The sequence below is a fragment of the Dendronephthya gigantea genome, unplaced genomic scaffold (genome assembly GCF_004324835.1).
Source record: "Dendronephthya gigantea isolate DGI-Jeju-01 unplaced genomic scaffold, DenGig_1.0 000054F, whole genome shotgun sequence".
Classification (NCBI taxonomy): Eukaryota; Metazoa; Cnidaria; class Anthozoa; order Malacalcyonacea; family Nephtheidae; genus Dendronephthya; species Dendronephthya gigantea.
The window spans coordinates 1-13718 of record NW_021163064.1 but is presented as its reverse complement, the minus strand read 5'-3'; the positions used below and the strand labels follow the sequence as shown (position 1 = coordinate 13718).

The 13718-nt window shown below is 33.8% G+C and overlaps 1 protein-coding gene and 1 long non-coding RNA gene across 2 annotated transcripts; one reads left to right on the top strand and one right to left on the bottom strand.

The window, feature by feature from the left end:
* Window positions 1–1878: 1878 nt before the first annotated feature.
* LOC114529206 lies at window positions 1879–5592 on the top strand. Its single transcript, XM_028550966.1, has 10 exons — window positions 1879–1950; window positions 2085–2275; window positions 2756–2948; window positions 3115–3271; window positions 3459–3659; window positions 4123–4336; window positions 4495–4564; window positions 4897–5037; window positions 5295–5414; window positions 5497–5592. The coding sequence occupies exons 1-10, from the start codon at window positions 1909–1911 to the stop codon at window positions 5590–5592; spliced, it is 1425 nt and encodes a 474-aa protein (XP_028406767.1). The 5' UTR covers window positions 1879–1908.
* Window positions 5593–12876: 7284 nt separating this feature from the next.
* Window positions 12877–13620, bottom strand: LOC114529203. The gene is made up of 3 exons (XR_003687595.1): window positions 13545–13620; window positions 13317–13386; window positions 12877–12983 (listed from the first exon to the last, which is right to left on the bottom strand). It is a non-coding gene; the product is annotated as an uncharacterized LOC114529203 (long non-coding RNA).
* Between the last annotated feature and the right edge of the window lie 98 nt (window positions 13621–13718).

The following is a 13718-nucleotide window of genomic DNA, read 5'->3' as shown; positions in this document are numbered from 1 at the left end:
TATTGTGAAAAATAATAGAGCCGTCAATTCAGTATTACAGTTGTATGTTGTTCATGATTACTAGCATTTATTACATTTAAGATTCAAGATTGGTATGAATTGACCAAGTGTCCAACAGTGGCATTAACATGGTTAAATGGGGAGATATATTATTCAGGTAAAGTATATTTTGTTTTATACTAGAATATAAAATTATATTCTAGCACTGTCATTGTATTAACAATTATCAAGAGACTCGTGAATGTAGGCAATATATATATATATAGCCAGCACAACTAGTTTAAAGCTATAGCAGCTAATTTTAAAGTGACCATGTAAAGTCAGAGTTGAGTTTTTTAAAAAATAGACCAATTCCTGCTCCTCTATCTGGTAAATTTGTGATTATTAATATAATATAATTGAATAACTAATATTGATTATATGTAGTATAGTTTTATTAACACATTTGGATTAAGCCCTGATGCACCCTACTTTGAATTTTACTTTTTTTAATCCCAGATCCTTTTATTCATCATAGGGAGGGGGAATGTAACCACAAGGTGCTACATAGTCTCATGTTGTACTCCTTCTGGCTAGATAGTATATATAGTACTATAGTCACAGAATGTAAACATGTTTATGTATATGTTACATAGCTGCTTCTCTGCACCTTTAATGTTAGCATGAACGGTTGTCAAAACTGTCACCTGCTCCAACTGCATGTCAGCTGGTTTTTATAATATTAGTGTATATGTTTCACTTATTTTTAGGGCCTCGTGAGTTAAGGGAATTTGCTGAAAACCCTGCTGTGAAACAGGCATTTGTTGCAGCCATATTTGCTTCCCACTCAGTTGGACCAAACAGTTCTTCAACAGGTATGTACTGTCCACCAAGCTGCTCATATGCCACAATAAATGATCAATGAAATGATTTATTGCACTGTAAGTTAATGAACATTGCTATTCTGTGCAAATTAATGACCTTCAATAGGCAATGAAGTATTAGGTGCACTCTTTTACCTATAATCGTAACATTTTAAATTGGTCTAAATTAGTGTAATAAATAAATAAGCCTAAATATTTATAATTTGACATTTGGACCCCAGTTATGTTACATGTGACTGTCAATTTTGTTATTGGTATTATTATAATAGTATCTATTTTACAATAGAAAATTATGAACATATGAATGTGAAAGTCAAGATACCAAAAGACTGGAAACAATTGAATGCTCATGGAAAAAGAAAGCTAGTAATTTCCCTAGTTACCAATAATGGTAATGGTGATCATCTTTAAGTGTAATACCAGAATGATACATACAATAATAAATGCATGAATTAATCATTATCAACAAACAGTTATTCTAGTTTTAAAATTATTAAGGAACCAAACAACCACATTGGGGCGATGAGGATCACAAACCAGAATGGTGGCCATCAAGTTTATTGTTTCGTGATCCAAGCAATGGCAGAAACAGGCCTACCGTGGATATGTTGGAGAGGATCATTGCTGCACATATTGGCAAGCACAATGCATTTGTTGATGATGATAGTGATGATGGTGATGACAATGATGGTGATGATGTTGATGGGTATAATTTAGGTGGTGATGTAAATATAGATGGTGGTGAAGATCTGAGTGATGATGCTAGAGATTTGGGTAGAGATGATGCAAACTGGGGACATGGTGGTGAAAATGAAGATGGTGATGATGATGGTGTAAATATGGATAGGAATGGTAAAAATTTAGCAGGTGATGCTAGAAATTTGGGTAGGGATGAGAGTGATGATGCTGGTAATAAGGTTGGTGATGAACAGGATTTGAGTCATGATGAAGAGGGTAGTTCTGATGCGGAAATTGTTGCTTTGTCCCACAACCTGTTTCCCATAATTCCACTCGGCTACGAAAAAGCCAGGACTACAGACAAAGTATGAGTGATCATGGTGCAGAAAGAGCATTTGCTGCATTAGTTGTAAGAACTGCATTCGATTGAAAATACAGACAATATTTTAAGCAATGGATGACATATAGTACCTTGATTTAAGTACTGCATTTTCTAATTATGCCTTGAGATATCGTGAGCCTTTTTAAATTTCTTTTATCAAGGAAAATTTGTCACCAAACTCGGCGAACTTGGAGAGAGTAATGCATTTCATTGGAGATGTGTGTGCAGATCAGGACTGGGCGTTACTCAAGAACCTTAGCGAGACAATGGAGGAACTGGTTCAATTTTCTCCGCTACGTACAAAGTCGAAGCCATCTGTTTGTCATGTGACTATTCCAGATATTGAGATCAGGTACGTGAATTTGTTTTACTTATATTCAGTTATGCTGTGCTGTTCTATTTGGGGCCTTTGATGTTGCGTTGCGTTGTGTTATTGCATGTTTTGTGGGGTTTTATACAGGTAGAGTCTCTAAAAATTGAAAAAAAGAATTTTTTCACGGCAGCAAAAGAGTGTCGTCGTGAATAGCAGATATGGCAAAACATTCCATTTTTAGTTTTAGGCATTAAATGTCTTTAAAAGCAGTTTCAAAGTCAAGAGATAGTGCGTTACTTATGTGTTGTGAGTTAAACTATATATACGTGAGCAGAAAATATTTCTTCACCAAAATCTTATTTACGTCTGCAAAAAGGTTCCGTCGAAAAAGTGCTGTTGTGATACCATTTTCGCTATTCATGTCGGAATTGCTGCTGTTGAATAAATTTTAAAATCTGCATCTTACTTGTTTTTGTTGCATTTTGTTCTGTAAAATTGTTGAAATCTGTTTCCAAACAGTGTTAGATGCCAAGTTCCGGATGATATGCTCCGCTCAGGTTGGGAACCATTAGGGGTTTGTGGAGATGGGAATTGTCTGTTTCGGTCAGTGTCAGTATCTATAAGTGATAACCAGTCTGAGTCTCTACATCAATGGTTAAAACTCTGGTGTATCGTCCATGGCTGTGTAAATGAGCACTTTTACATCAAGCAGGTACAGTGTAACTGTGGTTTAACTGGTTTTGGCAGCTGTATACCAACCATTTTGAAACATTAACAGAGTGAAAAGCTTGCTTTCATTTATGAATATGGTATACAGTATTATTAAAAAATGAAATATTGTATCAATTTGATCATTTTTACTCAATTTTATACCTCAGTTTCTTGCCGATGCAGATCGCGTTGATGGCTTTCTGTCATTAATAACAGATGATGATGTATATGGCGGTTTGAAAGATAACATGACTATGAATGATAGAGTTAGTTATGTTTATATGCGTGAGATAATGAAAACCTCTGTGGATGGTCGTTACTCTGGTAAGTTGCAGTAGTAAGGTTTTTAATATGCAACCGAGTTTGTTTAACGTGGAACACATACTAACTTGTACCACATTGTATCATTTCCTGGGAAAATTTAAAAACAATTTCCGACTGGCTCAGCGGAGGCAATTATGTTGAAAGCGTTCAGATAATATGGTGTTATGGTTTTTTATTATAATAATAGGATATCTCCAAATTGTGCTTTTGGCTGGCTTACTTAAAACCACCATTTGCCAGCATTGCTCTGCGCCAGGATATGAACTCTATAACACAGAGATATGTCCTCCAAATGGGTCGACCGAATCAATTCATCTGCTCTGGTGCCAGCTATCTGGTGGAACGATTAATCACATTGTTCCGATGTTGAGATGTGAAACTGACGAACGTAAGAAATTTATATAATTAATGTTGTTTATATGCTGTAAGCTAAAATTGTTCCATTTCAGTTGTGTTGTTATCATCTATCAGACTACGTTCACACGGGACCGGAAGAATTCATGACCGTGCTCGAATTCGTCCGGTTTCATCGTGTGAACACGTAGAACCGGTTAAATTTTCATCCTTTTTCACCGTGTGAACACCTGAACTGGACGAATTCGAGCACGGTCTCGAATTCATCCGGTCCCGTATGAAGGTAGCCTCAGCGTATCACTGCAATTGGGATTCTTAAAACATTTATCAACACTTTAATTGAGGTATAATTGTGACTGTTAGTGCCCCTTTAGTCATGTTTGATAGCCAAGCTTCTGTATAGTTTTTTATATACTTCCAAAATGGTTATATAATAGACTTTGCTTTCAATGGAACTTTAACGTGTCTTACCCACAATTATATTCATTATTTTGCAGATATAAATACCTTTTCCGAGAATTTTAAAACAGCTTGTGCAGCGACAATGAAATGCCAATTCGCACATAACCTAGACAGTGCTGCTGACGAGAGATGGATTTTGTGTGAACAGTGCTTGTTCTGGTATCATGAAAGCTGTGTATACCATATTACAAAGAGGAGTTTGCCAGCACATTGGTTCTGCGGTTGTATGAAACAACCAGAATGTATTTGGTACTACATATGTTTATGTCGCCATCTTTTTCGCCCTTTTGTGCCTGTACCTTTTTTTAGACTGTCATTGGTCGGAATGAAGTATGAGCAACCGCAAAAAATTGCTCTTGACAAGATGTAAAAATATAATACATACTGTAATTTTTTTAATTTTATAGGGCTAACGATTTTGATGAACCAACGAAGCTTCGACGATTCTTTGTTCGTTCCTCTAATTCCGAATTGAAGGTAATTTTTTTATTTCATTAAAATACTTGTGAAAGTTCTAACTTTCTAACATTTGACAGTGATAATTGGTAGAAACTAAAATGACTGAAACAAAAATGGTAAAATAGATTAGTTTAAAAAGAAGTTTTAAAAATACAAATGTTAGGAGACTATACTGTATCTTCCTTCATCAGTTTTATCAAATTGTTCGAAATCTTGTATTCTTATTTGAATCAACCGTATTTGTTAACTTTTCTTGTCACGGTTTCTCTGTGGCTATATAAGTCAAATGATTCTGACACAGAAGTCATAAAAACTCAAAAAAATTACCACTTTTAAAAAATTTCCTTCAGTTGTTCTTGCGTAGTCTGGCGAAAAAAGAGGTGAAGAGTAGGAGAGTGACATTATTTATTCAAAGTTTGGCTGGTAATACGAATGCTGATAATCTTTTGAAACAAAATACTGGTTTGGGAATATTTAGAGATGTAAATACCGTAAGTATAAATGTTTCTTTGATTTTAAATTATAAGTTAGTATTTCGTTTACAGTAACCTAATATTTGAATATAGCACTACGCAGTTTCAAATATAGAACTGAAACTACTATAATAATTCAGTGTGTAGAAACTAGTATGTTTTATATATGCTCTCGCCTCTTATATTGCACAGTATACCTCAGTGTCTAGTCAGTATACCATATTGTTTGAACAGATATTACTGAATATACTTTTTTTTAAATTTTAAAACTTTAGAAAGATTATGTAAAGAGATTTGTTAAAACAAGTATCGAAAATGATGACAATATGCTTCTGGAGGAAATTATTCTCCTGGAACAGCGCGAGCAGTATATTTTTGAAGTGTGTGTACCAGAGGTATAAGCAACAGATTGTGATTGTGCGTTTTTGCAATTCCAATGGCACGCTTTTGCTAACGGTGTACATTTTGTCTATCCAGGTTGTTATTTGGATCATGGCTAAAGCCGGAAATATAAGCAGAGCATTGGCGGAAAGGTTTTTTTTTGAATACTTCTCACACAATAAAATTGATTGAGTTGGAATTCTTAGAATTCGCTCATTGTTTATGTATAGTATGCGACTGGGTACTAACGCCATCGTCAATAAACACGAATATGGTTATAAATTTGAATAAGGTTAATTAAATTTGCGTTTTATGGAATGAACTAACGTCTATTAATTATGACCGTTCCAATAATGTTCACATGTATGAAATATGCTTTGTAAATAAAACGATTATATAGTAGGACTTTACGGGTTTTTTATAAATCATCATAAGTGCATGCGATAATCTTTATATCATTCATTCTAACGTTGGCGAAAATCTCCTATGATGAAATTAAACACTGAGGAGGCAAGTACTAAAATTACAATGGTTCCTGGTAGGTTACATGTAATAACATGTAAAACAGGTTCAATTCCTGTCAGCCATGAAAATACGTTGCACGATATATATTAGGAAGGTTCACGCGATAAAAATGGCAAAAAGCAATTTATTGATTAAACTTCATGTAAAAATTTTGTCAACAAACAACGTTTCTTTCTTTTACAAAAGTTAGTCAGAAATATCATACACCTGCAAAGGCTGAGATGGTTGATGTCTATAACTTATATAACCATGCCTTGTTATCATGTCAAAATTTTGTCAACATAACCACGTTTCTTCTTTTTACAAAAGTTTAAGTCAGAAATATCATACACCTGCAAAGGCTGCGATGGTTGATGTCTATAATCTTATATAACCATGCCGTGGTTATCATGTCAAAAATTTTGTCAACATAACCACGTTTCTTCTTTTTACAAAAGTTTAAGTCAGAAATATCATACACCTGCAAAGGCTGCGATGGTTGATGTCTATAATCTATATATAACCATGCCGTGGTTATCATGTCAAAAATTTTGTCAACATAACCACGTTTCTTCTTTTTACAAAAGTTTAAGTCAGAAATATCATACACCTGCAAAGGCTGCGATGGTTGATGTCTATAATCTTATATAACCATGCCGTGGTTATCATGTCAAAAATTTTGTCAACATAACCACGTTTCTTCTTTTTACAAAAGTTTAAGTCAGAAATATCATACACCTGCAAAGGCTGCGATGGTTGATGTCTATAATCTTATATAACCATGCCGTGGTTATCATGTCAAAAATTTTGTCAACATAACCACGTTTCTTCTTTTTACAAAAGTTTAAGTCAGAAATATCATACACCTGCAAAGGCTGCGATGGTTGATGTCTATAATCTTATATAACCATGCCGTGGTTATCATGTCAAAAATTTTGTCAACATAACCACGTTTCTTCTTTTTACAAAAGTTTAAGTCAGAAATATCATACACCTGCAAAGGCTGCGATGGTTGATGTCTATAATCTTATATAACCATGCCGTGGTTATCATGTCAAAATTTTGTCAACATAACCACGTTTCTTCTTTTTACAAAAGTTTAAGTCAGAAATATCATACACCTGCAAAGGCTGCGATGGTTGATGTCTATAATCTTATATAACCATGCCGTGGTTATCATGTCAAAAATTTTGTCAACATAACCACGTTTCTTCTTTTTACAAAAGTTTAAGTCAGAAATATCATACACCTGCAAAGGCTGCGATGGTTGATGTCTATAATCTTATATAACCATGCCGTGGTTATCATGTCAAAAATTTTGTCAACATAACCACGTTTCTTCTTTTTACAAAAGTTTAAGTCAGAAATATCATACACCTGCAAAGGCTGCGATGGTTGATGTCTATAATCTTATATAACCATGCCGTGGTTATCATGTCAAAAATTTTGTCAACATAACCACGTTTCTTCTTTTTACAAAAGTTTAAGTCAGAAATATCATACACCTGCAAAGGCTGCGATGGTTGATGTCTATAATCTTATATAACCATGCCTTGGTTATCATGTCAAAAATTTTGTCAACATAACCACGTTTCTTCTTTTTACAAAAGTTTAAGTCAGAAATATCATACACCTGCAAAGGCTGCGATGGTTGATGTCTATAATCTTATATAACCATGCCGTGGTTATCATGTCAAAAATTTTGTCAACATAACCACGTTTCTTCTTTTTACAAAAGTTTAAGTCAGAAATATCATACACCTGCAAAGGCTGCGATGGTTGATGTCTATAATCTTATATAACCATGCCGTGGTTATCATGTCAAAAATTTTGTCAACATAACCACGTTTCTTCTTTTTACAAAAGTTTAAGTCAGAAATATCATACACCTGCAAAGCTGCGATGGTTGATGTCTATAATCTTATATAACCATGCCGTGGTTATCATGTCAAAAATTTTGTCAACATAACCACGTTTCTTCTTTTACAAAAGTTTAAGTCAGAAATATCATACACCTGCAAAGGCTGCGATGGTTGATGTCTATAATCTTATATAACCATGCCGTGGTTATCATGTCAAAAATTTTGTCAACATAACCACGTTTCTTCTTTTTACAAAAGTTTAAGTCAGAAATATCATACACCTGCAAAGGCTGCGATGGTTGATGTCTATAATCTATATAACCATGCCGTGGTTATCATGTCAAAAATTTTGTCAACATAACCACGTTTCTTCTTTTTACAAAAGTTTAAGTCAGAAATATCATACACCTGCAAAGGCTGCGATGGTTGATGTCTATGTATAACGTGGTTATGTTGACAAAATTTTTGACATGATAACCACGGCATGGTTATATAAGATTATAGACATCAACCATCGCAGCCTTTGCAGGTGTATGATATTTCTGACTTAAACTTTTGTAAAAAGAAGAAACGTGGTTATGTTGACAAAATTTTTGACATGATAACCACGGCATGGTTATATAAGATTATAGACATCAACCATCGCAACCTTTGCAGGTGTATGATATTTCTGACTTAAACTTTTGTAAAAAGAAGAAACGTGGTTATGTTGACAAAATTTTTGACATGATAACCACGGCATGGTTATATAAGATTATAGACATCAACCATCGCAGCCTTTGCAGGTGTATGATATTTCTGACTTAAACTTTTGTAAAAAGAAGAAACGTGGTTATGTTGACAAAATTTTTGACATGATAACCACGGCATGGTTATATAAGATTATAGACATCAACCATCGCAGCCTTTGCAGGTGTATGATATTTCTGACTTAAACTTTTGTAAAAAGAAGAAACGTGGTTATGTTGACAAAATTTTTGACATGATAACCACGGCATGGTTATATAAGATTATAGACATCAACCATCGCAGCCTTTGCAGGTGTATGATATTTCTGACTTAAACTTTTGTAAAAAGAAGAAACGTGGTTATGTTGACAAAATTTTTGACATGATAACCACGGCATGGTTATATAAGATTATAGACATCAACCATCGCAGCCTTTGCAGGTGTATGATATTTCTGACTTAAACTTTTGTAAAAAGAAGAAACGTGGTTATGTTGACAAAATTTTTGACATGATAACCACGGCATGGTTATATAAGATTATAGACATCAACCATCGCAGCCTTTGCAGGTGTATGATATTTCTGACTTAAACTTTTGTAAAAAGAAGAAACGTGGTTATGTTGACAAAATTTTTTGACATGATAACCACGGCATGGTTATATAAGATTATAGACATCAACCATCGCAGCCTTTGCAGGTGTATGATATTTCTGACTTAAACTTTTGTAAAAAGAAGAAACGTGGTTATGTTGACAAAATTTTTGACATGATAACCACGGCATGGTTATATAAGATTATAGACATCAACCATCGCAGCCTTTGCAGGTGTATGATATTTCTGACTTAAACTTTTGTAAAAAGAAGAAACGTGGTTATGTTGACAAAATTTTTGACATGATAACCACGGCATGGTTATATAAGATTATAGACATCAACCATCGCAACCTTTGCAGGTGTATGAATTTCTGACTTAAACTTTTGTAAAAAGAAGAAACGTGGTTATGTTGTCAAAATTTTTGACATGATAACCACGGCATGGTTATATAAGATTATAGACATCAACCATCGCAACCTTTGCAGGTGTATGATATTTCTGACTTAAACTTTTGTAAAAAGAAGAAACGTGGTTATGTTGACAAAATTTTTGACATGATAACCACGGCATGGTTATATAAGATTATAGACATCAACCATCGCAACCTTTGCAGGTGTATGATATTTCTGACTTAAACTTTTGTAAAAAGAAGAAACGTGGTTATGTTGACAAAATTTTTGACATGATAACCACGGCATGGTTATTAAGATTATAGACATCAACCATCGCAGCCTTTGCAGGTGTATGATATTTCTGACTTAAACTTTTGTAAAAAGAAGAAACGTGGTTATGTTGACAAATTTTTGACATGATAACCACGGCATGGTTATATAAGATTATACACATCAACCATCGCAGCCTTTGCAGGTGTATGATATTTCTGACTTAAACTTTTGTAAAAAGAAGAAACGTGGTTATGTTGACAAAATTTTTGACATGATAACCACGGCATGGTATATAAGATTATAGACATCAACCATCGCAGCCTTTGCAGGTGTATGATATTTCTGACTTAAACTTTTGTAAAAAGAAGAAACGTGGTTATGTTGACAAAATTTTTGACATGATAACCACGGCATGGTTATATAAGATTATAGACATCAACCATCGCAGCCTTTGCAGGTGTATGATATTCTGACTTAAACTTTGTAAAAAGAAGAAACGTGGTTATGTTGACAAAATTTTTGACATGATAACCACGGCATGGTTATATAAGATTATCATCAACCATCGCAGCCTTTGCAGGTGTATGATATTTCTGACTTAAACTTTTGTAAAAAGAAGAAACGTGGTTATGTTGACAAAATTTTTGACATGATAACCACGGCATGGTTATATAAGATTATAGACATCAACCATCGCAGCCTTTGCAGGTGTATGATATTTCTGACTTAAACTTTTGTAAAAAGAAGAAACGTGGTTATGTTGACAAAATTTTTGACATGATAACCACGGCATGGTTATATAAGATTATAGACATCAACCATCGCAGCCTTTGCAGGTGTATGATATTTCTGACTTAAACTTTTGTAAAAAGAAGAAACGTGGTTATGTTGACAAAATTTTTGACATGATAACCACGGCATGGTTATATAAGATTATAGACATCAACCATCGCAGCCTTTGCAGGTGTATGATATTTCTGACTTAAACTTTTGTAAAAAGAAGAAACGTGGTTATGTTGACAAAATTTTTGACATGATAACCACGGCATGGTTATATAAGATTATAGACATCAACCATCGCAGCCTTTGCAGGTGTATGATATTTCTGACTTAAACTTTTGTAAAAAGAAGAAACGTGGTTATGTTGACAAATTTTTGACATGATAACCACGGCATGGTTATATAAGATTATAGACATCAACCATCGCAGCCTTTGCAGGTGTATGATATTTCTGACTTAAACTTTTGTAAAAAGAAGAAACGTGGTTATGTTGACAAAATTTTTGACATGATAACCACGGCATGGTTATATAAGATTATAGACATCAACCATCGCAGCCTTTGCAGGTGTATGATATTTCTGACTTAAACTTTTGTAAAAAGAAGAAACGTGGTTATGTTGACAAAATTTTTGACATGATAACCACGGCATGGTTATATAAGATTATAGACATCAACCATCGCAGCCTTTGCAGGTGTATGATATTTCTGACTTAAACTTTTGTAAAAAGAAGAAACGTGGTTATGTTGACAAAATTTTTGACATGATAACCACGGCATGGTTATATAAGATTATAGACATCAACCATCGCAGCCTTTGCAGGTGTATGATATTTCTGACTTAAACTTTTGTAAAAAGAAGAAACGTGGTTATGTTGACAAAATTTTTGACATGATAACCACGGCATGGTTATATAAGATTATAGACATCAACCATCGCAGCCTTTGCAGGTGTATGATATTTCTGACTTAAACTTTTGTAAAAAGAAGAAACGTGGTTATGTTGACAAAATTTTTGACATGATAACCACGGCATGGTTATATAAGATTATAGACATCAACCATCGCAGCCTTTGCAGGTGTATGATATTTCTGACTTAAACTTTTGTAAAAAGAAGAAACGTGGTTATGTTGACAAAATTTTTGACATGATAACCAAGGCATGGTTATATAAGATTATAGACATCAACCATCTCAGCCTTTGCAGGTGTATGATATTTCTGACTTAAACTTTTGTAAAAGAAAGAAACGTTGTTATGTTGACAAAATTTTTGACATGATAGTTTAACTCAATAAATTGCTTTTTGCCATTTTTATCGCGTGAACCTTCCTAATATATATCGTGCAACGTATTTTCATGGCTGACAGGAATTGAACCTGTTTTACATGTTATTACATGTAACCTACCAGGAACCATTGTAATTTTAGTACTTGCCTCCTCAGTGTTTAATTTCATCATAGGAGATTTTCGCCAACGTTAGAATGAATGATATAAAGATTATCGCATGCACTTATGATGATTTATAAAAAACCCGTAAAGTCCTACTATATAATCGTTTTATTTACAAAGCATATTTCATACATGTGAACATTATTGGAACGGTCATAATTAATAGACGTTAGTTCATTCCATAAAACGCAAATTTAATTAACCTTATTCAAATTTATAACCATATTCGTGTTTATTGACGATGGCGTTAGTACCCAGTCGCATACTATACATAAACAATGAGCGAATTCTAAGAATTCCAACTCAATCAATTTTATTGTGTGAGAAGTATTCAAAAAAAAACCTTTCCGCCAATGCTCTGCTTATATTTCCGGCTTTAGCCATGATCCAAATAACAACCTGGATAGACAAAATGTACACCGTTAGCAAAAGCGTGCCATTGGAATTGCAAAAACGCACAATCACAATCTGTTGCTTATACCTCTGGTACACACACTTCAAAAATATACTGCTCGCGCTGTTCCAGGAGAATAATTTCCTCCAGAAGCATATTGTCATCATTTTCGATACTTGTTTTAACAAATCTTTTACATAATCTTTCTAAAGTTTTAAAATTTAAAAAAAAGTATATTCAGTAATATCTGTTCAAACAATATGGTATACTGACTAGACACTGAGGTATACTGTGCAATATAAGAGGCGAGAGCATATATAAAACATACTAGTTTCTACACACTGAATTATTATAGTAGTTTCAGTTCTATATTTGAAACTGCGTAGTGCTATATTCAAATATTAGGTTACTGTAAACGAAATACTAACTTATAATTTAAAATCAAAGAAACATTTATACTTACGGTATTTACATCTCTAAATATTCCCAAACCAGTATTTTGTTTCAAAAGATTATCAGCATTCGTATTACCAGCCAAACTTTGAATAAATAATGTCACTCTCCTACTCTTCACCTCTTTTTTCGCCAGACTACGCAAGAACAACTGAAGGAAATTTTTTAAAAGTGGTAATTTTTGTTGAGTTTTTATGACTTCTGTGTCAGAATCATTTGACTTATATAGCCACAGAGAAACCGTGACAAGAAAAGTTAACAAATACGGTTGATTCAAATAAGAATACAAGATTTCGAACAATTTGATAAAACTGATGAAGGAAGATACAGTATAGTCTCCTAACATTTGTATTTTTAAAACTTCTTTTTAAACTAATCTATTTTACCATTTTTGTTTCAGTCATTTTAGTTTCTACCAATTATCACTGTCAAATGTTAGAAAGTTAGAACTTTCACAAGTATTTTAATGAAATAAAAAAATTACCTTCAATTCGGAATTAGAGGAACGAACAAAGAATCGTCGAAGCTTCGTTGGTTCATCAAAATCGTTAGCCCTATAAAATTAAAAAAATTACAGTATGTATTATATTTTGACATCTTGTCAAGAGCAATTTTTTGCGGTTGCTCATACTTCATTCCGACCAATGACAGTCTAAAAAAAGGTACAGGCACAAAAGGGCGAAAAAGATGGCGACATAAACATATGTAGTACCAAATACATTCTGGTTGTTTCATACAACCGCAGAACCAATGTGCTGGCAAACTCCTCTTTGTAATATGGTATACACAGCTTTCATGATACCAGAACAAGCACTGTTCACACAAAATCCATCTCTCGTCAGCAGCACTGTCTAGGTTATGTGCGAATTGGCATTTCATTGTCGCT